At 38.9% G+C, this 25,634-nt stretch overlaps 1 protein-coding gene across 13 annotated transcripts in view; it reads left to right on the top strand.

Annotated features, from left to right (window-relative positions):
- LTBP1 (latent transforming growth factor beta binding protein 1) overlaps positions 1–25,634 on the top strand; it is a 424,584-nt gene that overhangs the window by 246,157 nt on the left and 152,793 nt on the right. For all 13 annotated transcript variants that reach the window (XM_030857973.3, XM_030857970.3, XM_030857967.3 and 10 more), the window contains 2 exons: positions 512–583; positions 23,471–23,593. In XM_030857973.3, the coding sequence (XP_030713833.1) occupies positions 512–583; positions 23,471–23,593 (195 nt within the window). The remainder of the gene's footprint in view (positions 1–511; positions 584–23,470; positions 23,594–25,634) is intronic.

Genomic DNA, 25,634 nt, shown 5'->3' with positions numbered 1-25,634 from the left:
GCTCATCACTCGAATATGTGAGCCTGTAAATGAGGCGAGCATACAATTTATTGTCTAAACTGGGACACTTCTAAAAGTGAAATGGCGTGCTATTGATGAACTTTGCTGGATCAAAGGTATCACCAAGGGTTGTCTGAGGCAGACCAGGATGTATAGTCACCCTCTCTGAATTTATAAGAAAATTCAACTGCCTGTAGTTAATCATTGGGGAGGAATTGATTCTTTTTTTTTTTGGTAATAAATAATCACTAATTGGAAGAAAATATAGAACAGTCTTATGATTCTTTGAACTAACATAATCAAGATTGACAACTAACTGAGATTTATGTCTGTTGCAAAATATGAGGTATACTGAAAAACAAGGAAAATGTGAAAGAAATGCATATACCTTGGGTTGGTATCTTAGAAATAAGATCACTGATGCTTTATATGGCTTTGGTTACCACATACAGTAGTTTAGGGTTTTAAGAATTTAAACTAAGCATGTAACATAACTGTTTCTTCCTTACAGCTTATCATGGATATAATCAAATGATGGAATGTCTACAAGGTTATAAACGGGTTAACAACACCTTTTGTCAAGGTAAGATTAACTGACTGCGTTGGTGTATGAGCTCAACAGTTGTTTGGCTTTTGAGAAACCTGAGTTGTTTTGCCATGCTTTGTTCATTAGCCCAGCATGTGAAGGTTACACGGAGAACACCTCTTGCTCCCTCTGTTTAGGAAATAGAAGTTTAGTGTGTTGTTGCTAGAATTACTTCACTACCATTTAAACTTTATGGAACTTTTCCCCCTTCTGTCTATTTGTGATGAAATCCAGGAGAGTTGGGATTACATTATGGAGCCCTCTGTGGGCTCCACGCTAGTCACCTCCTGTCCACGTGTGGGTGTGTGTGCATGTGACACATACATGGACCTAGAAGTGCTACTTCTTTACTGACATATGATTGGGCAGCAGAGTCCCCTTTTTTCTGTCATCAGACTATTTCTGGCTACCTTGAAGTATTCAGGTATTAAATATCAGAGCAAACACACATTTCTTAGTCAATAGGGTAAAACTATGTAGTTAAATGTGAAATGCCCTGAGTGCTTTTTTTTTAACGTATTTATTGGAGTATCATTGCTTTACAATGGCGTGTTAGTTTCTGCTTTATAACAAAGTGAATCAGCTATACATATACATATATCCCCATATCTCCTCCCTCTTGTGTCTCCCTCCCACTCTCCCTATCCCACCCCTCTAGGTGGTCACAAAACACCGAGCTGATCTCCCTGTGCTATGCGGCTGCTTCCCACTAGCTATCTATTTTACGTTTGGTAGTGTATGTATGTCCATGCCACTCTCTCACTTTATCCCAGCTTACCCGTCCCCCTCCCCGTGTCCTCAAGTCCATTCTCTACATCTGCATCTTTATTCGTGTACTGCCCCTAGGTTCTTCAGAACCATTTTGGTTTTTTCTAGATTCCATATATATGTGTTAGCATACGGTATTTGTTTTTCTCTTTCTGACTTACTTCACTCTGTGTGCCAGTCTCTAGGTCCATCCACCTGACTACAAATAACTCAATTTCGTTTCTTTTTATGGCTGAGTAATATTCCATTGTATATATGTGCCACATCTTCTTTATCCATTCATCTGTTGCTGGACACTTAGGTTGCTTCCATGTCCTGGCTATTGTAAATAGAGCTGCAGTGAACATTGTGGTACATGACTCGTTTTGGTTTTTTTGTTTTGTTTTTTTTAAGTAAATTTATTTATTTATTTTTGGCTGCATTGGGTGTTTGTTGCTGCACGCGGGTTTCTCTATTTGCGACAAGTGGGGGCTGCTCTTAGTTGCGGTACACAGGCTTCTCATTGCGGTGGCTTCTCTTGTTGTGGAACATGGGCTCTAGGTACGCGGGCTTCAGTAGTTGTGGCACTCAGGCTCAGTAGTTGTGGCTTGCGGGCTCTAGAGTGCAGGCTCAGTAGTTATAGCACACGGGCTTAGTTGCTCCGCAGCATGTGGGATCTTCCTGGACCAGGGATTGAACCTGTGTCCCTTGCATTGGCAGACGGATTCTTAACCACTGCGCCACCAGGGAAGCCCATGTGGTACATGACTCTTTTTGAATTATGGTTTTCTCAGTGTATATGCCCAGTAGTGGGATTGCTGGGTCGTATGGTAGTTCTATTTTTAGTTTTTTAAGGAACCTCCATACTGTTCTCCATAGTGGCTGTATCAATTTACATTCCCACCAACAGGGCAAGAAGGTTCCCTTTTCTCCACACCCTCTCCAGCATTTATTGTTTGTAGATTTTTTGATGATGGCCGTTCTGACTGGTGTGAGGTGATACCTCATTGTAGTTTTGATTTGCATTTCTCTAATCATTAGTGATGTTGAGCATCCTTTCATGTGTTTGTTGACAGCCCTGAGTGCTTTTGTTCAATGTATATGGAAACATACAGTCAAGGGACCTTCAGAAATCATCCAGTTCAGTGTCTATACTTTACAAGTGAGGATATTCAAGCCCAGACTGGTTAAATGACTTTCCTGTGGCTAAATAGAGCTGAAGTTGTAACTCACGTTTACCAGTGCCTAGTTTAGTATCCATATATAATAGCAAATTCGTTTCAGTTACTTTGGGAGGTGCCCAGTTAATGCTGCTCATTTCCCAGTACGCATCTAGGATGAAGGTGGTGGTGTTAGTAACTTATGTGTACTTTGGAATAAATGTTGAAAGAGACTTCAAGAGTCTTATTGAACGAAAATCCATATCAAAACACAGCACATGTCCTTGGACTTGTGGTTTCAGGCTCTCTCTTCTTGGCCAGTATGTGTTTATAGGGCTGAGTAGATTTTGGTAATGTTAACAATATATAGATTAATCCCTATTAAAATGGTTCGTGTCAAAGGAATATCTTAATTACCTGAGAATTTTCTCAAGTAAATTGTCTCTATAATACTGTGTCTGTTTAACTTTTATGATTTGTGGAACTTTTACTGACTTAAAGAGAATCTTTTTTTTTGAAATGCACATAGATATACCATGTCTTTAAAAAGTTTTGCCTTCAAATATTATAAGCCCTCATCCTAGATGAAAGAATGTTGGCAAAGGAGAGGTTGCCCAGGGTGCTTTTTGAGAAACATCTGCAAACCTGTAGTACTGCTAGGTACATGGGAGTAATGGGTTAATTAACATTATGTAAGAATCAGTAGAATTTAAGATATTATTAAAAGTTCATATTATATGGATGGAAGGTTGAATTAAATGGATGGAAGAATGAATAGGTGGCTAAATGTATATTCTACAGTATAAACCAAGTTGTTTCACAGATTTGGATAAAAATATACATGAAAAGCCCTAGCCCATTATGAGGATGTGTTAGTAGAAGCAGAATGAGCAGGGCATTGGAAGTAATGACCTTGTACTCTGCCAGTCAGACTGAATTTGGGGTTTGGGTATTTGGTGTTCATTATCTTTCGGCTAATAAGGTCAGCCAGGCTTGTGAAGGGCCTGGTGTTAAACATGAGGGTGTTTAGCCTAGAGAAGTTGAGACAGAAGAGAAATGTAATGGCTGCCTTACAAACATGGCTTTAAATAAATGTTTGATCAACTTTCCTACAAAACAAGACTTTTATGAGTTGCTTCAAAGGCCAAAGTCAATAGAATGGAGTTATAAGGAGGCATATTTACAACAACTGCAAGCAAACCTTTTCTGTGGGTTAGAGTTCCCCATCACTGTAATGAAACACCTTTGGAGGTACTGAGCTTCCAGCACTTAGAGGTGATCCAGCAGATCCTTAATAACTATTGGCTTGGGGTGCTACAGGGACTTTCTCTCCTATGCAGTACACAATGTTAAATAACTCTGTAGCTTCATTCCAGTACTCTGACGCCAGTATTACTCTGTCACCAAGGACAGAGGTTGTGCATGAGAAGAGGGAAATTACTTTTTGGTCTGTCGCACAATTTTTAGACATGTAGTTTCCTGAAGTGTCCCCTTGATCAGGCATATCTGGTTGCTTCATTAAGCTGTAGAAAGAGGAGGATCCTTATTTATCCTTCACCATCCTAATCCAACATGGCTAATTGGTAGATACTCTCCAGAAAGGTCAGATGCTCCTAATTTCTCTGAATGTCAGATGATGAAGAATATACTTATTTTCTCGGGGTGGGGTGGGATTTGGACCTTAAGAATCCTAGTTAGAAACAGAGAGACAGAGAGTGTCCAAGGTCACACAGATAATTAAGAGGCCCAGCTAGGATTAAACTCCCAAGCCACCTCTGTTTCTGTCTGCAGTATGACCTCCTTTACCAATTTTATATATATCTGTGAAGTATTACTAATGTAGGTACGATATGCCATCTGTTTTGAGAACGAGTAGAAGTCAAAGCAATTAATGTCAATTTGGTTTTGTTTAATAAGAAAGGGTGGTTATCTAACATATTCCTTCCACTGGCTGGTTCAAGGTTCTAACAGTTCATATTCATAAAAATACCACTGTAGAAGTGGGAGTGAAAATTTGCAGGTAATCATTTGCCATCTCATTTAGCAAAATAAAGTGGAGAATCCTTTAAATAATTCCTTGAGGTTTTATTGGTTTTTCCTCTTCTGGTTTGGCCGGTATGGAGTGACCTTTAGCAAGTTTTGTTCATACTGAGCATATCAAATGGTTCCACCTCAGTCAGTTGCACTGACGTTCAGTAACGCCAAATCCTGGCTTATGTCTGTCTCAGGAAGATATTTGCAAAACAGTGTTGTACTTTTTGGCGTGAATTCTGGAGTGAAGTATCACAGAAAATTGTTTCATGGTGCCTCAAGAAGGCACAGATAAATTACACTACAGAGAAGATTGACTCATAACATAATATGAATCTATTGAAATTGCTTTTGAGAGAAGGGCTTAATTTCACTCCCTTGGTGATATTATTGGTCACTAAAATTGGGTAGAACTTTCTCACATTACATATATACACTTGGATTTTCCTAGAGCCTTGAAGCCTTTTGATTTTATGCTGCAGTTTTTCAAAAAAAGCCCATTAACCATCTAATTACTTGTGCATTCCACATTGTTCTTGGAGTTTAATGTCTTCTCAGTTTACAAAGCACATTTAAAATTAAAGTGATTAATAACTAGAATTACATTATTTCCTTCAACTAAGTGAATTAATGTCCTGAAACAACTTTTCATAATGGCCACTCCGTAACAAAGAACCAACTGTTCACAAGTTAATTTGAGGAGCTTTCAAATAATTGCCCTAAAAGTTGGGTTCTTTTTCCCCCTCCTTTCTAGTGGTGCTACAATTATCTTTTCAAAGGAATGATTTATTACATGTAAACACATGGAGCTCTAAAACCTTGCCTCACTACCCTCAACATTATGGAATTGTTATAATTTGCTTCATTTATCATAACAAACAATACAATTAAATTTCCTGGTGGATCTAGAGCAGCTTTTGTCATTTGATTATTATTCTAAAGTTTTGATGTAGAACTAGAATTAAATGAAGTAGTACCTCATGGAAATGATCATAGGAACTCCTACTTTCATACTTCTTCCCTGCATTTTGATTAGTCATTTGCCCATAACTTTGCCATGAAATAAATGAGTTCTTAAAAATTAGGTGTAAATCTAACTTTTAAAACTAGAATTGGGTTCTGAAATTACTTGGGGACCAGTCTTTTCAGTGAAATCTTTTATTAAAAGCAAATATCTCTTGATATGCTAAAATCACTTACCTGTTTGATTTTATAACTGTAAATTAATCAATCTACTGTTTTCTACATTTTTAGCATGTGCAGAGGTGCTGCGGGCAATGCCAAAATACATAGCTAGAAGACGTCTACACTTTTAGAATCCAGTGTATGCATATTCCTTTTTCGAGAATAATTTTGAAATCTTTAAAAAATATTCCATAATCCACAAACATTAGTTGGTGGAGCACTCCTGAGCTACAGACTGAGGATATGTGATGAATGATGAATAAGACATTGGTCTTGCCCTTTGGATTTAGTGTAATTAAATCAGTTTGAATCAGCAGGATGTGATTTGCTTTGTTCACTCATCCATCTAGCTGAATTTCAGCTGCCTCCAGATGAGCCTGTTAAAGCAAGTACGAAAGAGCTGTCCACATAACTTTCTTTTGGCATTATTTTATTACACTGGTTATTCTGCTTTAATAAAATAAATTTACAACACAGATACACTAAGACAGTAATACTCTATTAAAACTTTCACTGCAGGTCTCCTTTTTGATAGAAAGTGCCCCGATGTGCATCTAAAACTGAATTGTATTCAGACCATTGGAAAGATAATGCACTGTTTTTTTCAGGGGCATCTCTCTGTCATTAAGTGAAACTCACCAATCTTGGTTAATAATCCATATAAGGAAGCTGTACATGGAACTTCTTGGTTATGAAGAGCTCGTCTGGACTGTAGCTTACATTTCAGACGCCTTAATGATCGTCAAAAAATTGCTTGTGAATGGAGTATGGTGAACACATAGAGGAACACTGGTCTTTGAGTGCTTTGAGGGGACTAGAAAGTACAGGAGAGACCCTCAGGAAAACTGACTTGGCTGGAGAAAAGAATGTGGCCTATGGCATAGTGTTGGGTTAAAACAGACAGGTAGGATGAGATGAAGTGATGCCTAATTTTAAGACAAATTTCTTATGTTTCTTGTGATTAATTGCATGTATCATTTGTAATATATTGCATGTATCATTTGTAATATAACGGGCTTTGTGATACATGCTGGAAAACAGCTGTTGGATTTATACTTCTTTTAACATAGAAATGTCCAAAGGCCATTATGACAACTTCTTGCACATTTAAAAGAAAATGGATTTGTGGCTTAGAGAAGAGTTATCATTTTAGAATTATCTTCAAAGGTATGGTTAATGTAAATAGTCTTTTTCATACAGTTAATAGTAAAATGAATTTACTGACACTGTATCAGTTTTTGCACTCAGCATTGTTTCTTGTGTCCTCTGCTTGCTTTGTGGGTTCATGTTTTCTTTTGTGGTAGGATTGCCAGGTAAAATATAGGATGCCCAGTTAAATCTGAATTTCAGACAAACAGCAAATAATTTGGGACATGTATTTTAAAAGTATTAGTTTATCTGAAATTCAAATTTAACTGGGTATCCTGTATTTTTATTTGCTAATTTATATTTTTAGATCACATCCCTTAACAGCTCTTTAAATGGGGATCACTGAGAAGTATATACTTTACATGTCTGAGAATATCTTTATTTTGAGCTCATTCTGTAACAAGATTAGTCAGGTGTACAATTCTAGGATAACAGTTATTTTCCAACAATACTTTTGACCTACATTATACCAGTGTCTTTCTGACCTCTTTTTGATACTTTCTTCCTTTGTAGATAATGTTTCTCTCTTTGGAGATCATCTCTGAATTCTTTATGTTTTGTAGTTTTACCACGATGTGTGTCTATATTTGGATTTATCTTGATTTTACTCAGTAGGCAGAGTGTTGTGTTGTCCATCTGAAGACTCAGGTCTTTCCTCAAATTTGAAAAAATGATCTGCTGTTATCTCTTAAAATATTGTTTCTCCACCGTGCTTTTCAGCTGAAACTCCTTTTAGACAAGTGTTGGAACCTCTGGTTTTCGTGTCTCTTATAACACGTCTTTTGTGCTTTTATCCTCTTGTCTTTTTTGCTGCCTTATGCGTGAATACCTCAGTTCTGTCTTCCAATTTTCTAATTGCTGCTTTACTATGCCTATCTAGATTCTATCCCATCTGTTACACTTTTAATTCTAAGATTATTTTTCAGTTCCAAAATTTCTCATTGTTTTTCATAGCTAACCTGTTCTTTTTTCATTTTTTAAAATGTATTTATTTAACTTTTTAAGCAAACTGAAAAGTTTAGCTGGATTTTAGTTGCTGAGGGAGGAGTGTTTTTGCATAAATAGGTTTAGTTTGTTATCCTCAGTTGTTAAACCCACTTTTGACTGGAGACGTATTACAGCCACAGGCGTTTGTTTCTGCCAAAATCCCCTGGTCAGTAATGTGTTAAACTCCTGGCTTCCCCTGCTGCTTTCTAGACAGCAGACCCAGAGCTTCAGTGACCACCAGCTACCATGTATTTCTGTACCATTTCAGGTTTACTGGGATGTTGACCTCGGTTTTTGACCTTGATATTTTATCTGTAATTGCTTTATGTTAGGAACTGGGGTGAATGCCAAAGCATGAACTTACTGTGTTACTTTAAAAACAAAAACAAAGTGTCCATATCAGGATTGAGGTTTTTTTTTTTTTTAAGAGATCAGTATCAGAATGTGGTTTTGTTTTTGTTTTTGTTTTTGCGGTACGCGGGCCTCTCACTGCTGTGTCCTCTCCCGCTGCGGAGCACAGGCTCCGGACGCGCAGGCCCAGCGGCCACGGCTCACGGGCCCAGCCGCTCCGCGGCACGTGGGATCTTCCCGGACCGGGGCACGAATCAGCGTCCCCTGCATCGGCAGGCGGACTCCCAACCACTGCGCCACCAGGGAAGCCCCAGAATGTGGTTTTTAACATATATATACATGTATCAATATATTTTTATTTATTTATTATTGCTTTTCCTTTAGAATACAGAAAAGCTTTTCAGAAAACTTCATATTATATAATTTATAATAATATATATATAATTTATAATTATAATTTATATATAATTATAATAATATATATATATAATAATATATAATATATAATAATATATAATATATATATATATTATATATATATATAATAATATATAATATATAATATATATATAATATATATAATATATATATAATTTATATAATTTATAATTATAATTTATATATAATTATATAAATTATATATAATTTATAATAAATATAATTTATAATAATTATATATTATAAAACTTCATATATATAAATATTATATAATTATATAATTATATAATAGTCTTTTTAACCGTTGTAATTAAGCAGCCCATCAACATAAATTTATTCACCACCTGCCGTGCATTCACTCATTTGTTTTATGGATATTTAATGACGATTTAAGTGGGGGCACACTGAGAAATATATTAATAAAACTCAGTTCCTACCCTTACAAAAATCACTGTCTCACATATAATTAAAACATCAAGGCAGCATGTAGTTAGTGCTGTAAAAGAAATGAACCAAACACTATGCAGTTTCAGAGGACAGTTCCCATTGAGTTCGAAAATCACAGATGGCATTTAAAAACATATTCCTTTAAAAAAAAAAAGCACTTTCTTTCCTGTTTATAAAAATAATTCACACCTATTGTTTAGTATTTAGGAACTAGAGAAATGTATAGAAAATAAAAATACCAAATAAATGTATTTTGTTATATTTTCTACCAATCATATATATATGTATATATATATATACATATATATAAATTTGAGATTATATTTCATGGATAGTTGTGAAAACTGTGTTTTTACTTAATAGATAATGAACACTTTCTGATATTGTTAAATAACCTTCTAAAAATTATTTTAATGCTGACATAGAATCCCAGTTAATGGATATAGGATAATTCATTTAACCATTCCCCTAAAGTTGGATTTTCAGATTAGTTTCTTTTTTTCCTTTATATATATATAATGCTGTCAGGGGTGTACTTGAACATAAACCTTCATGTGAAGCTATGATTACGTATAGAAGAGACATTATTGGTTCCCAAGCTTTGATTCATCCTATGCACATTAGGCTTCAGAGAGGGTGTACAATTTCCCTTCCCACTAGGCTTAGAGAGCCCACTGACTGTGTCCCTCCTCTCCTTCCTTATTTCCTTTTCTTTACAAATTTGAAACCACAAAAAGGGCAGTTAAGTAGTATGTTTTTCTTCACATAGGCTCTTCACATTTTCATTTAGGCTTTCCCCAGGTACTTTATATTGAATATGGCTATGAGCAAGATTGCTATTTTTTTTTTTAACAATCTTGGAACTGACTCCTGTTGGTTTTAATAATTTTGTCTGAGTTTTGTATGTAGAAAAATAATTTTACTTTCAAATAATTGTAATTTGGGGAAGACGGTGATATATGGGGCAGGGTAGTTATTAGGGCTGAAAGGAACTAAGACACGGGCGTGGGAAAACATGCACCAGTGGAGGTGGGTAAGTCAGTTGAGGTACCTTGGGGGTTGAGGCAGGCTGAATTTGAAGTTTGTCTGTTACGGTGCCTAAGGCTAGTGAGTGTAAGCTTCTTTCAAGGTTTTATTTTAAATACATGGGAAGTTGATATAGTTTGTTAATTAATTTTGTTAATTTTGTTTTTCCTTCATTGACATTTTTGGTTTGCTTCAGAGATTTGGGGTTATGACCAAATTGTCATGGAGCTAATATAAATGTCTTCAAATTAGTACAGTCGGCCCTTCACGTTCGTGGGTTCTGCATCTGCAGATATGGAGGGCTGGCTGTATTATGCCGTTTGATGCAAAGGACTTGAGCATCCACAGATTTGGGGATCTGCATGAGGAGAGGGGTCCTGGAGCCAGTCCCTCAGGGATATCAAGGGATGACTGTAGTGAGTGCTCTGGACTCTCCCTCCCTTTTTCTCTCTTTCCCATGCTCCCTTCCTCCCTGTCTCCCCATCTCTTTCAAGGCCCACTCACCTTGTTCTGGGTCTTATTGCAGTGATGGTAACAAGGAACAAGGGAGACGGTGATGATCTGTAGACATAACTATGTTTTTAGTGACAGTGATCCTGACATAGCAAATGCCATAAAAGGTCTAAGTTTGCTAAGCTCTCCAGCTCTCAAGCCCACTTTAACCCTTTTGTACCTACCCCAACTGCTTCCTCTAGTATTCTTAGGTTCTCACCCAACTTTTCTCCAGACTTTCTCCTGAGGTGGAACTAGCTAGGCCACCTGCTGCTCTAATTACTGTTGATTTTCTTTATGTGCTACTTCTTTCCTTATGGTAATACTTGCATAAGAAACTTGATAACTTTCTCTTTTCTAATACAATAAAATTTCCTTTTTGGTCATTATCGCCTACACATCTTTTTATCTACCTGTTTATGTATTTTGCTAGTGTTTATTGAATGCCTATTTAGTGGAGCCATTGGGTTGGGTGCTTCAGCTATGTCATAATTCTCACAGTAACCCTGTGAGATAGTGTTATGTTTTTTTAAACTTGTAGTGAAACTGAGCCCTGAGGCTCAAAGAAATTAAGTAATGGAAGATAGCATACCTGGAGAGTGCTAGCATCTACCTCTGATGCCTGGGCTCCCTCTCCCCCATTCTGTGCTACTAACATTTACTTAGTAGTTTGTAGTACTTCTTATCATGCTTTTTATGTCATTAATTCCTGACAACGACTGCATCTGCTTGTTACAGGTGGGGAAACCATGGCTTAAAGCAGCAGCACTGGGGGGGATATTAGATGCTCTCTGGTTCTTTTACTCTTTAGATCAGACTCTCCTGTTAGGTGCTTTCAGTAACTTGGTTTAGAAATCAGAGTTCTCCACACTTCATTGTTTACTTTCACAGCAAGTTTTCTTGTTTTAAATGTGTCTGCTTTGTAGGTAAAATAAGTGTTTTTCTCTCTTGTTATTAGCAAGCCATTGTACCTTAGTTTTATCCTGAAGTCCTTAACAAGCAGAACTGTTGAGGCCTCTAGAGGCTGTTTGTTTAAGCTTGCATTCCTTTTGAGCACTCCTCCTGAGGCACTCCCCTGCTGTATCACCTCTTCTCCCTTCCCCTGTAAGTTAACAGTTACTTTACTAAAACAATCATGTGTTTCTCACACTTCTGGGGGCAGCTGGACAGTTCTGCTGACCCAGGCCGGGTATGGGTGATGTGAGCCAGGCTCAGTCTTGGGTCTGTGATCAGCTGATGGCTGCCTGGGGCTGGATGGTCCAGGATGGCTTCAGCAGGGATGGCTCAGCAATCTTCCACAAGATGTCTTATCTAAAGCTTTTGAGGCCTTGGCTTGGGATTGACACACTGTCACTTCAGCTGTAACTGGTGGCTGAAGGAAGTCACAGGCCAGCCTGCATTCAAGGAGTGGGAAAATAGACTCTGCTTGCTAGTGGGAGAAGTTACAAAGTCACACAGACAGGGTCATGGATACAAAAAGAGGTAGAGAATTGCGGCAATTTTAGAAATCGGTCTGTAACACCTTGAAGATCTTTATTTGTATTACTGGGAGGTCACTTTACGTCTAAACTTATGAGGCCATGTTGAAAAAGTGTTGGTGAAAAAAGTCTGATAATATTAGAAATTATGTAGTTTATTATCTATTTAAATTTTTATTAGTAGTGTAACCTATATATAGAACAATGCACACATCACAGGGAATTAGCTCAGTGAATATCACAAAGTGAACATAACTGTGTACTTATCACTCAAGTCAAGAAATAGAAGATCCCCTGCACCCCAGAATCCTCCCTCTGTCCCTTCTCAATTTTTACTTTCTCCCTCTTTTCCAGAAGTAATCACTGTCCCGACTATTATAAGCATAGATGAGTTGTCTTTTTAGGAACTTTCAAATTATCCAGTAAGTGTTTCGTGTCTGTCTTCTTTCACTTAGCAGCATGTGGCCAATACCATTTCTTTAATATTCAGAACTGTGACTAGTGACGTAATATCCATTGATGTTTTCATGTAAAACTTTTCAGTGACTTTTCCCTTCCTTCAGCATGTTCTTCTGTGACTTCTTAGTTTATGCAACACTCGCTACAGTTAGTGTTTTCTCTAAAGTTCCCTTCAGTTCCATTAACATAAGGGAATTTATTGCTCTGATATTTCTTTCTTTCCAGGAGGAAATAAGCAATATGTATAGGAGACTAATGTGGGTATGAAAATGAAACTTAGAATCCACTGTTATTGCTATATATTTGGGAAATCATAGTAGAAAGTCAGTAGGCGTGAACTAAGACTGCAGTCAACCAGACTTGATAATTAAGTTATTCAAAGTACTTAAAATGTTTAAAATTCTTTTTATTTACCTATCAGATTCATCACAGTGCTCTGCTGTATTTAGTGATTTAATCCCAGAAACTGGGGGGGTACTTAATGTGATGCTGAATCATGTTTTGCAGTCTCAATGACCAAGAGGCAATTGATATGTTTTACTGATGTGAAGGTGTTACTTTACTGGCCTAGACATCCTCTTGGAACTCCTGCTGCTTTTTCTAGTCTAAATAGGCACAATATTTGGGGTAAGGATTTAAAGTTTTGATTTGGACCTGAGTATCATTTTAGCATTTAAAATCAGTTTGGGACCCATTCCCATCCATTGTAAAATCATTTTCTGGTGTGTCCTCTTACTGTGCTCCTATCACTGGGATAAGATTCAAAAAGGAAATGTCTGCTTATTTTATTCACTTTTCTTCAGGAAAGACAGTGGTGAAGTGAGTCATTAGCACATTGTGTTTTCCAATAGCTCTTTGACCTTAGTCTCTGGGGCTATAAAATCAATGGGAAGAAGCCTGTTGTATCACGAGTCATGGGGAAAGCCCATAATAGATAATGTTACTATGAATGTTTCAAGGAGAAATTAATGTACTGTCTATAGATTATAGTCGGAAATCCAAGACCAGCAGAGATGTGCATCTTCCATGTGTAGCACACATGTATTGAGAAATAAATACAGGCTGTTCTCTGGGCTCTGATAATTCTTCTGTCATGTTACCCTGCAGACAGAAGGATTGGAAGGCAGGGAGTTGTTCCCACAGTGGTTTGCTTCCTTTGAGTGAGTTCAGTGATTGAATCCACCCCATGCTAGATGATTATTTTATAAATGTGGGACAGTTACAGGTCATGAGGCTATGGCTGCAGTAGGGCCTAGGTTGAAACAAATACAATCACAAAGAGACCCATATGGTAGTCCCTGGGGCTGACCCAAGAGAGCAACATTTCACAAAATGTGCTCCACAGACCACTAGGTCAGCTCGATGTTAATAGGTGGTGTGTGAAAAGAGATTCCATGGCCAAAAGTGTGGAGAATACCAAGTTAAACAGAGAAAACCGAGTCCTCGCCAAAGAACTTCTCAGGGGGTCTTCCCTGTGCAAATGTATATAGAATATGTAGCGTTTCTCAATCCTATTCGGCCACAGAACTCTTCTTTTAGCAGAAGTCTCACAAAGCTTGTGTTTTGTATAAAATACCTTGGGTAAGATTGCTCTTGAATGTTGATCTTCTAACATTTTTTTGTTGCCTTAGCTCCTAAAATAATTTTGAAAAACTTAGGTGTTCACACATTTTTAAGCCAATATCTGCATTTTTTAAATCAAAAATTAAATGGGTGTAGTAGATTCATTTCTGGCATGTTTTATTAAATATGGGCTTTCAACATATTTTCAGCAGCAGCATTGGCTCATTTACTCTATGAATGATGTCTGCCGTCTAACCTAATTGGCAAAACCAGACTTTCTTATGAAATAAATCAGACTTATCCCTTTTCCTGTGACTGTGTCCCTCAGGAGGGATATAGTTGTGAATTGTTTATTCGTTTGGTGCCTTTGATAATTTCACATTGTAGGGCAGTGCACCTAGAGAGATTCCAGACGGGCAAGAGGGTGCCTTGAAGAGAAAGCAGACACTGAGTAAAGGAGAGAGGGAAAAGGAGATTGGCAAGTGTGTTGTTAGAGCACTTTTAGAGAAGAAAACACATGAAGGCTCAAGATCTAGGAATTGATTCCCTTAAATAAAAGTATCCAAGCATGGGCCTCCCTGGTGGCGCAGTGGTTAAGGATCCGCCTACCAATGCAGGGGACACGGGTTTGAGCCCTGGTCCAGGAAGATCCCACATGCCGCGGAGCAACTAAGCCCGTGTGCCACAACGACTGGGCCTGCGCTCTACAGCCCGCGAGCCACAACTACTGAGCCTGTGTGCCACAACTACTGAAGCCTGTGTGCCTAGAGCCCATGCTCCGCAACGAGAGAAGCCACTGCAGTGAGAAGCCCGCGCACCGCAACCAAGAGTAGCCCCCGCTCAAAGCAACTAGAGAAAGCCCACGCGCAGCAACGAAGACCCAACGCAGCCAAAAAAAAAAAAAAAAAAGGATCCAGGGGTGTGTGTACCCAGTGTGAAGCTGCTTCCCGGGGTGGGGGAGTTTAAGAAATACATATGTCCTCTTAGAGAGTGAACTCCTCCTTTATCTAAATTAAGTGATCCCTGTTAAACAGCCAAATGGTCTGTCTGGCTAGGAAAAGTATTTACCTCAGAGGTGGTTTTTTTTCCTGCTTTCAACTGGAAGTCAAATTGCTGAACTGTGTGATGGCATTTCTGTCCATCAGCAAAAACCAGAATCTCCAAAACACTTCATATTTTCACACAGTATAAAGATCTGCATGTACTGTTCTCACCTGGTACCTAACTCCTTTTGGTTACTGGACATGCCTCATTTCCTGTATAAACTTGTGTTACTAAAAAGGCAGTAAATTAGTACTCACTTTGTTAAACATACATACTTTCCTGTAGGAGCACAGATACATAAAAGTGTGTTTATTTCCCACAGGGTACTTATGCTAGTCATGATATATGTTATGCAGTAAATGTCATACTTTATTTATTCCTTGGCATTTTCAACTCTGGCAACTTGCAGATTGTTTTGAAGTCAGGATATTTAAGCTAGGAGCAACCTTGGGGATTATCTGCGTTGCAAGAGAGGAAAGTGAGATTAAGAGAAAACAAATGACTTGCTTTAGGTGACATAATTTAGGATCCTCGTTACCAAATTCGGTCTTAATGAGAGATTTCTCCCATTAGATTTCCCCATTCTCCCTTAACCCTTTTAAAAAATAAGAGCTTGGACAAAGTTATCTCTATAAAACTGTGAATAACTGTTGTGTTGCTCACCTTCCAAAATTGTTACAAAGTTCCAGTGAGAGAAGGTGTGCTGTACAAATACAAAGGACGGTGATGAGGATCCTTGCCTCATAGTACTAGATTGTTGTTATCATCCTCTGGTGCTGAAATGCTAAGGCTGTGTTACATTAGGTTGTGTAAAGAGTCTCTTTTTGGGCTTCCCTGGTGGCGCAGTGGTTGGGAGTCCGCCTGCCGATGCAGGGGACACGGGTTCATGCCCCGGTCCGGGAAGATCCCACATGCCGCAGAGCGGCTGGGCCCGTGAGCCATGGCCGTTGAGCCTGCGCGTCCAGAGCCTGTGCTCCGCAACGGGAGAGGCCACAACAGTGAGAGGCCCGCGTATCACACACACACACAAAAAAGTCTCTTGTTATGCATATGTCCCAACTACTCTGTATTTTTATACTATCTGGGTAATAGATGCCCCAGCCTTCTGTTTCTTTTGTGGTAGGTTGAACCATGTGACACTGCCAATATTCAACCATTTTAAATTTATAAGAAGACCAGTTTTGTATTATTGAACTTGATAAATGGCCAGAGGTTCATGGTCGGCTGTACTGGGCAGAGACACTCTGTAAATGTTCTTAGTGAATGGAGAAGTATGTAAATCTTCACATGAGCCGTAGCCTCCCTGTCCCTCCACCGTAGATTTTGCCTACTCTAAAGGTACACACTGGGATGTGTGAGTGTCTCCCTTCCCTTTTGCTTCGGCAAACTTCTAGACTCCCCAGCCCAGGAGCTCAGATGGAGATCCGGAGGCGGGGCGGGGTGGGGGGTGGTGGCGGTGACTGGTTCTGAGTCAGCTCCTTCTGCCATTCATCTTGACCTTGTTCTTGAACTCAGTAAGCTGTGTTCTATGCAAGTGGTTACACCATTCTTTCAAAGGATAGAATTCCACAATTGTCCAGAGAAATTTGGTGGTCTGCAGAGGGAAAACAATGAACAAATTCGTTTGTTTACCATTGGTTTGTTTTTTTAAACTAAGTACTACAATACTTTCAGTTTAATCAGAACACATTAAAGGAGATTGGCTGATCCTGTAAAATACGAGACTCCTGAAACAATTATTTTTGTCAAATATAAGTAATTTATAAAAAATTATAATCAAGTTAGAAGTTTTATTTAATTTTAAATAAGAAAATAGCCTGAGGAATTGAAGCCTAAATAGAACTATAATTCATAATTCGCCGATCATGTTTCGTATAATTGTTAAACTTTGGCCCGATCACGCCTCCTCGCAGCGTAATCCTTAAACTTCTCACATCCAGAGAGCACACTTTCGGTCAACCCGTGTTTTGCCCTTAATGCATGTGTGAATCTTTAATTTCCTTCAGTTTATTTATAAAGGTCTTAAAGAGCCTGACTACCTCAGAAAGTCATTTAGATAATTGCTCATGTTTCATATTAATTTCTGGGGTTCTAAATTTAACAACACGGGGCATAAGTTTTTTGCCTTTTTCTTTAAACACAAAAGATATAAACTATCTAGCCACACCACAATCCTCTCAGGAACGAAGCAGGGGATGGAAGAATGAAGTGGCAAAAAATAAGAGAATTCCTATCCAATTTTTAGATTTCAGATTTGGCGTATTAGGAATGAACAATTTATGAATGGAATGCTTTTTAAAGTTTTATTTGTGAGTGAGTTGTTGAAACCTGGAATATGATTTTTCACAGAAATAATGTCAGTGATTTTCAAATTTTCTTTACAAATGCCATCTTAGAAGTTCAGTTTTTGAAGCAGACGTAAAGGAACTGCCGTGCTTAAAAGAGGTGTGCAGGGTGCCCAGTCTCCAGGGACAGGTCCACAGGTCACAGTTAAAAGTCTGATGAATTACCTTAGAGCCCCGGTCAGACATGGTGATGCTAGGATTCTAGTCTTGCAGATCACAAACCACACACAGCCCCGAGCTCAGCAATCTGGGGAACCTAGTCTGTTTTGCTTCTTGCTGGGGCCAAAGCACAGTCTCAGCAGGAGACCATCCAGATGTAGACAGTATAGAGGCTGAGTTGAGTGAATGCAGTCCTTCAAGTCCCCTCATGGAGCAAGCACTCACCTCCACTCCATCATTCCTCAGACAACTTTACTTCAAGATGGTCCCTTCTGTACTTAGAAACTCATATTTTCATCCCCTGTGTGTGAGTTTTTCAGTGAGGGCATTATTGACAATTTTCTTTGTCAAGGGGGACTAACCGCACTTCGTTCAGTTCCCTAGTGTCCACCCAGTGAGTGTTCCCCAGTCCTTGGAACAACCCAAAGTGTCCCATAGCTAAGCATAGCCCACTTTGAGAATCAGCTAAGAGGGAAGCAATCTTATTGACCTACAACATCCCTATAGGTATTTACGTTGTAGGAGAGATTGCTTTTAGATCTAAATGGCTACTAAATATACGAAAAGGAAATGCAGGTCAAAACCACAATGAGATAATACTACACTCCCGCTCAATGCCTAAAATGAAGAAGACCAACAGTAATTTGATGAGGACGTGGAGCAGTTGGTACTGGAAATTGACACATAAACCACTTAGGACAACTGTTTGACAATGTTTATTGAAGTAAACATGAGCCTTATTTAGTGACCCAGAAATTTTACTCCTAGATATATACCCAAGAGACATGAGTGCCTAGGCCTACCAAAAGAGATACATATAAGAATGTTCACAGGGCTTCCCTGGTGGCGCAGTGGTTGAGAGTCCACCTGCCAATGCAGGGGACACAGGTTCGTGCCTCGGTCCGGGAAGATCCCACGTGCCGCGGAGCAGCTGGGCCCGTGAGCCATGGCCGCTGAGCCTGCACGTCCGGAGCCTGTGCTCCGCAACGGGAGAGGCCACAGCAGTGAGAGGCCCGCGTACTGCAAAAAAAAAAAAGAATGTTCACAGGTGCATGGTTGGAAATAACCCCCCAAATGTCTCTCAACAGTAGAACAGATAAATTAACTTTGTACTCACACAGTAAAATGTAACAGAGCAGTGAAAGATGAACTGTATGCAACAACGTTGGTGAATCTCTTAGGCATAATAAAGTCAGACAAAAGAATATATACAATATGATTCCCTTTATATGAAGTTTAAGAACAGCTAAGACTAATCAACCATGATGGGAATCAGGATAGTAGTTACCTATGGGGGCAAAGAGGTTGACTGGGAAGGGACATGAAGTGCCTGCTGAGGCACTGGGAATGTTCTAAGTCATGATCTGGGTGGTGGTTATACAGTATGTGCATACACACGTGTACACACTTATCTACTTGTATGTATACATGTATGTATATGCAAAAACCTCATATAGTTGTACACTTAAGATGGATATACTTAGCTGGATGTAACTTTAAAAAGAAAAAATCTTGGAAATTTAATCTCTAATTTATAGTATTTTCTAGAATATGGTAAAAATAAATTGAGGTGGTTGAGGGAAATGGGAGTTTTTCTGGAAGCTGTGAGAGTGTGTCCATGCTTCTGGGTTTCTGGAGCCAAAATTAGGGGAAGTGGTATTGCTAGGGGCACAAGCTGATTAGAATAGAGATGGTAGGAAAAGGGAAGGGAAAATTTTGTATGATTCCTCTTCTTCACTCTACTTCTTCCTGTCTTTAGCCATAGTGTTTTTGTTTAAGGCTTAATTTCTGTGCTCCATTCCCATGGCATCATGGTCGAAGTGGTGGGCAAAGTTGAGAGTCAAAGAGGGGACATTGGAAGAGAGCATAAGGTAGTGGTTGTGTACCAGGTATCTATGCTTTGTGGGGGACAAACACCACCTTAACCTGCAGGGAGGTTAGCCAGCAGGGAGACTGGATGGTACTGTCATAGAAACTTCCAGATAAGGGAAAATTCTGGGTCCCAAGAGGTAAACACGGAAGGTGTAATGGTGCAGTCAGTGAACAGGAGTAAAAGCCCCTCAGAGAAAGAGGAAGGCTGATGATCACGCCCTAGTGGGAACATGAGGGGAAACAGTGGTCCAGCCTTTTTGACCACAACTGGCTGGTTACCCAAATTTGAGGTTTAAGTGGGGACATACAACAGGGGATTCGCTTGTACCATGTAAGCCCCAACTGGACTTGGCACCCTTCCTGGTCCTTCATGGTGGTTCTCTTAAAGAGAATGAGTTATAGGGGGATATTTTCAATCACATGCTGTGCATAAATGTGCGTTATAATACAACACACACTCTGATCAAGAGTAAGATGGGGGGGCTTCCCTGGTGGCGCAATGGTTGAGAATCTGCCTGCTAATGCAGGGGACACGGGTTCGAGCCCTGGTCTGGGAGGATCCCACATGCCGCGGAGCAGCTAGGCCCGTGAGCCACAACTACTGAGCCTGCGCGTCTGGAGCCTGTGCTCCGCAACAAGAGAGGCCGCGATAGTGAGAGGCCTGCGCACCGCAATGAAGAGTGGCCCCCGCTTGCCATAACTAGAGAAAGCCCTCTCACAGAAATGAAGACCCAACACAGCCATAAATAAATTAATTAATTAACTCCTACCCCCAACATAAAAAAATAGTAAGATGGGCAGGTGCTGGACCATATGCTGGTCCAGGTGTCATCTAGCTATACCAGTTTCCAGCTGCATGCAAGCTGGAATGCTGTAGAATTTACACAACAAACATGGGTTGTCATTTGAATGTCGTTGAAAATGTCATATTGTCATGTGTTGGGTAAAATATGTCCATGTAGATGTCTTTGGCTGCGTAGAATATGAAATATAAGCAAATAGTGATTTATTGCAGGCTGCATTTGCCTTTTTATGTGACGATTCTGCTAGTAATGTTTTGCTACCATGGCGTTCAGTTTAATGTAGAAAATTAACATTTTAGGATCCTTAATAGAAGTTTTATTAGAATTAATGATTGAAAGAAGTAAATATAATTTCAAATGGAAACACTAAAAGCCAAGTCTGTTAACTGTTAAGCTTCATAAGACACCCTGAATAAAATAGATGACTACTAATTCTTTTTTACTTTTAACTTGTCACATTCTGTTTATTTTTAATTATCTTTGCAAATGACTCTATAATCTTTTTTTAAAAATTGCCACATTTTCGTCTTTCCTCTTCCAAATCATTTTGATTTCCCCTTGGGCCACTGTCTTAGTCCATTTGGGCTGCTATAACAAAATACCACCAACTGGGTAGCTTAAAAACAGCAGGTATTTATTGCTCACAGTTCTGGAAGCGGGTAAGTCCCAGATCAAGGCACCAGCATGGTCACCTTCTGGTGAGGGCCCTCTTCCAGTTACACATGTCTCCATTGTGTCCTCAAATGATGGAAGGGACTAGGGATCTCTCTGGAGCCCCTTTTATAAGGCACTAATCACATTCAGGAGGGTTCTTCCCTCATGACTGAAACACCCTGCAAGGGCCTCACCTACTAATACCGTCACCTTTGGGGAGGGTTAGGATTTCAACATATGAATCTGGCGGTGGGGTGGGGGGCCCAAAAAGTTGAGACCATAGCAATCACCGCATGCAGATGACCTTGAGGCTCTGTTTCCAGCGATGCTTTCCTTTCACTTTATTCCTGAATCTGCTGCTATGGCTGGATATTTATACAATACTTGAGTATCCCAGCGTGACCTTCTAGTGTAAAACTTACCTCTTTTTTTTTTTTAACATCTTTATTGGAGTATAATTGCTTTACAATGGTGTGTTAGTTTCTGCTTTCTAACAAAGTGAATCAGCTATACGTATACATACATCCCCGTATCTCCTCCCTCTTGCATCTCCCTCCCACCCTCCCTATCCCACCCCTCCAGGTGGTCACAAAGCACCGAGATGATCTCCCTGTGCTATGTGGCTGCTTCCCAATAGCTATGTGTTTTACATTTGGTAGTGTATATATGTCAGTGCCACTCTCTCGCTTCATCTCAGCTTACCCTTCCCCTCCCTGTGTCCTCAAGTCCATTCTCTACGTCTGCATCTTTATTCCTGTCCTGCCCCTAGGTTCTTCAGAACCATTTTTCTTTTTTTGTTAGATTCCATATATATGTGTTAGTGTACGGTATTTGTTTTTCTCTTTCTTACTTCGCTCTGAATGACAGTCTCTAGGTCCATCCACCTCACTACAAATAACTCAATTTCATTTCTTTTTATGGCTGAGTAATATTCCACTGTATATATGTACCACATCTTCTTTATCCATTCATTTGTCGATGGACACTTAGGTTGCTTCCATGTCCTGGCTATTGTAAATGGTGCTGCAATGAACATTGTGGTACATGACTCTTTTTGAATTATAGTTTTCTCAGGGTATATGCCCAGTAGTGGGATTGCTGGGTCGTATGGTAGTTCTATTTGTAGTTTTTTAAGGAACCTCCATACTGTTCTCCATAGTGGTTGTATCAATTTACATTCCCACCCACAGTGCAAGAGGGTTCCTTTTTCTCCACACCCTCTCCAGCATGTATTGTTTGTAGATTTTTTGATGATGGCCATTCTGACTGGTGTGAGGTGATACCTCACTGTAGTTTTGATTTGCATTTCTCTAATGATTAGTGATGTTGAGCATTCTTTCATGTGGAAAGCTTATCTCTTCATCTGCCTTTTTCCTTCACAGAACTTTCTACAAAACCAATAGTGTCTTTTCCTCTTTGCTCAGATTAGAAGCCTCAAGGGCATCTTTTACCCTCTTCTTCTCTAGTGCCCGTGTTGGCCAAACACCAAACACCATGCACTGTCAGTTGCCCTTCAAAAACAAACAAACAAAAAACAAAACTTCATTCCTTCTCTTCCTGATAATTCTCACTAACCTGGCTTGTCACCAGTCTCATACTTGCTTATTCCTTCAGTGATCAAACTTTTAATCTCATCTCACCAAGACATGTGCTGGCCAGATGTGTTTCCCTAGTGACCGCCCTTGATTATATCTTCCTCCTGCTCACAGACCTTTCATATATTTCCCTGTTTTCAATAAAATTGCATCCAAACCTAGCCTGGCTTTAACCAGCTCTTTTTCCGACTATTCACCTTCCTGAAACTTCTTTTCCAGCCAAAAGTTTGACTCATGATTTCCTGATCCCTTTCCTTCTGCAGTCTCTGTCACTCATGCTCTGATGTCCACCCATGTAGATCGTTCACCCCTTCCTGCCCATCCATCTGGCTTCTCCCCAAATTCAACACCTGATGAAGTCTTCCCTCCTTCTCCATGCTGCAGTCTCCCTTACCTCCACCTTCCTTTCGTAGCTCTTATTTGTCTATACAGGCAATTGCATAATTTAATTTCTTCAGGTTTATGACCTTTCTTCTGATTGTGATAACGATTTTCACTTCTTTAGTTTTTACATAGTTATAGGCACAACTAGACTGTAAGTGTCTCCAGGGCAAGAGTCTTCGCCTTGCCTGTATGCCCTATAATACTTAAAAAACACTAACACTAAAATATAAGCTCTGGGAAGGCTGGCATCTTTGGTCAGTTTTGTTCACTGGTAAGTCTCTAGTATCTAGCATAGAACCAGGTACACAGTAGGTGCATAGTAAATATTTGCTAAACTGTAGATGTTCAGTAAATGTTTGATTTGATTAAACTGCTGCTGCATTAAAAGTCGCTCGCATCTCTTACTTACTATGACCGAGAGGTATTATAGTGATAAAGACAGGGAATGCAATTTACAGCCAGAATCTGTTCCATAGAACTTGACTTCTCTTTCTAAAAGAATTGTTTTCCTGCAGATATTAATGAATGCCAACTACAGGGTGTGTGCCCTAATGGTGAGTGTTTGAATACCATGGGCAGCTATAGATGTACCTGCAAAATAGGATTTGGGCCAGATCCTACCTTTTCAAGTTGTGTTCGTAAGTAATGATCACTTTTTATTACTATTTTGCATGTTTTTTGGGGGGGGGTGGGGGGAAGGGGGAAGTATCCAAAAGAAGGTTAATACTCAGCAGTCAACTGAATATTGTGAATATGCAGGGAAATGTCATTAAAACGACAGGAGGGAGGAGGCGGCCTGATATACTACAATAAATCTGTTTATTTAAAAAATGCATTTTTATTGTGTTCAGAAAAAATGACAGCTTAAACTTAAGGTAGAGAACAAGCACACAGAGGAATTATGCAAAGAAACAGTTAATTAAAATTAGCATACCTAAGACATGAAAACAGATTTTTCCTTCATGAGTATTTTAAGCATTGTTTAGGTGGAGTGAAACTTTGTCCCAGCTTCTGTCTTTAATTAGTCCAAATTCTGAGTCACTTCTGTCTGATTTAATGAGGCTTCACTGTACTTTCTTGGTTGGAAGAGTCTGGGAAATAGTTAGCAAGGCTCTGTTTCAGATTTTTTTATTCAATTCTAATTTCAAATATTCTATTCTGTTGTCCTCAAAAACCACTGATATGTGTCCCTGAAGTTAAACTATTTTGCCGTACAAATCTGTCTCTAAGATTTTTTTTTAACTTGTTAAGGATAAAAATCATTTATCAAATCTTATGTGCTAATGTTGGTACAGAAAATGTAGTTTCTCCAAAAAGACACTCTTGCCACAAAACCTAATCCAGTGTAATCAATACAGATCACCTGACAATTAGATGTATGCATTTTAGACGTAAAGGGCTCAGACACAGAATTTTTTAAGACTACCTTATTTTTAAGGTACTTGTGCCCATTATTACAAAGTAGGTAAATGCAACAGATTTTTCAAAGTCACATACGATTAAAGGTTAAACATTTTAAACTAATGTATGGCAGAAAACTGTCGAGATGTTAAGAGCAATCCTGCATTAATTTTTGTCTTGCTAGGTTTTTGTTTTTATTTACCTGTTTTTATAATATGGCATTGGTATATGTTAAGTTGTATCTTTCTGGTCCCCAGTTTTAAATTTATCATATCATCAAGACATATTTTTCATGAAGGTACCATCATTTGCTTTTAACTGTGCATCTCTAACTCTGTGCCCTAAGCTGATGGATAGACATGGTGAAATAAAGACAAATGTAATAAAATAAAAATGGCAATCTCATTCATTACTTTTAGAGGAGTTTGTTGAGTGTTTTGGAACGTTGTTACTAATTACTACTATTTTCCTTTGAAACCTGTCAAATACAGATTAGGAAATTTTGCACATAAGTTCTTCCGTGTTCTTTCACAGACAGTTCTGATCATAAAGCAGGCAGGCACCTAATTATAGGGCTTTTTTTGGCAGGTGATAAAATTAGACTGTAAAATTATGCTTGCATACAAGGTACACTTGAAAACTGATGCAAGGATTTGGAAATTTCAGGCCAAAAATGACATCATTGACAATATCCAGATAATTTAGGGATAACTTCTGGCTGATTGGAATTACATGAGTAGAGTATTGTAAAGACAGTTGTATAATTTAAGCGTAAAACATTTTCAGAGTTTGAATATAGAATTTGTTGTGAATATTTGTTTTTCCTTAAATAATTTGCTTTGTAGTCTGGTTAAAATGACTACATTGAATGTTGTAGATTAGGTACGCGTAGAGGACTGGTCGCAAAGTGTTTTATTTGACTAGATCTGATGTCTAGAGCTAAGGACAGACATCCAGGTTTTAATAAGATTGTAGAAACCTGCCAATGAGATTTTTGAAACACACTTTCCTTAGCATTTATTTTCCCTGTCATTGCCCAGATAATACTGAACTTATTAAACAACCATCCATTCGTGTTTGAAAAATAAATAATTTAATTTTATGGTTCAGCTACAACAGCTGAAACGATAAGTATTAGGAGACGTTTGTTGCTAGTTAAATGTTCCCGTTTAGAGTTTGAAGTTAAAACCTGGGCTCTTTACCAGCATTGAGTGGGCAGATTTATTTCTCTTTCCTCTGAATTTACCACATGTAATATCATAGAGAGATGTAAAGTCT

The sequence above is a fragment of the Globicephala melas genome, chromosome 12 (assembly GCF_963455315.2).
Source record: "Globicephala melas chromosome 12, mGloMel1.2, whole genome shotgun sequence".
Classification (NCBI taxonomy): domain Eukaryota; kingdom Metazoa; phylum Chordata; class Mammalia; order Artiodactyla; family Delphinidae; genus Globicephala; species Globicephala melas.
This window is presented reverse-complemented; position numbering and strand designations above follow the sequence as displayed.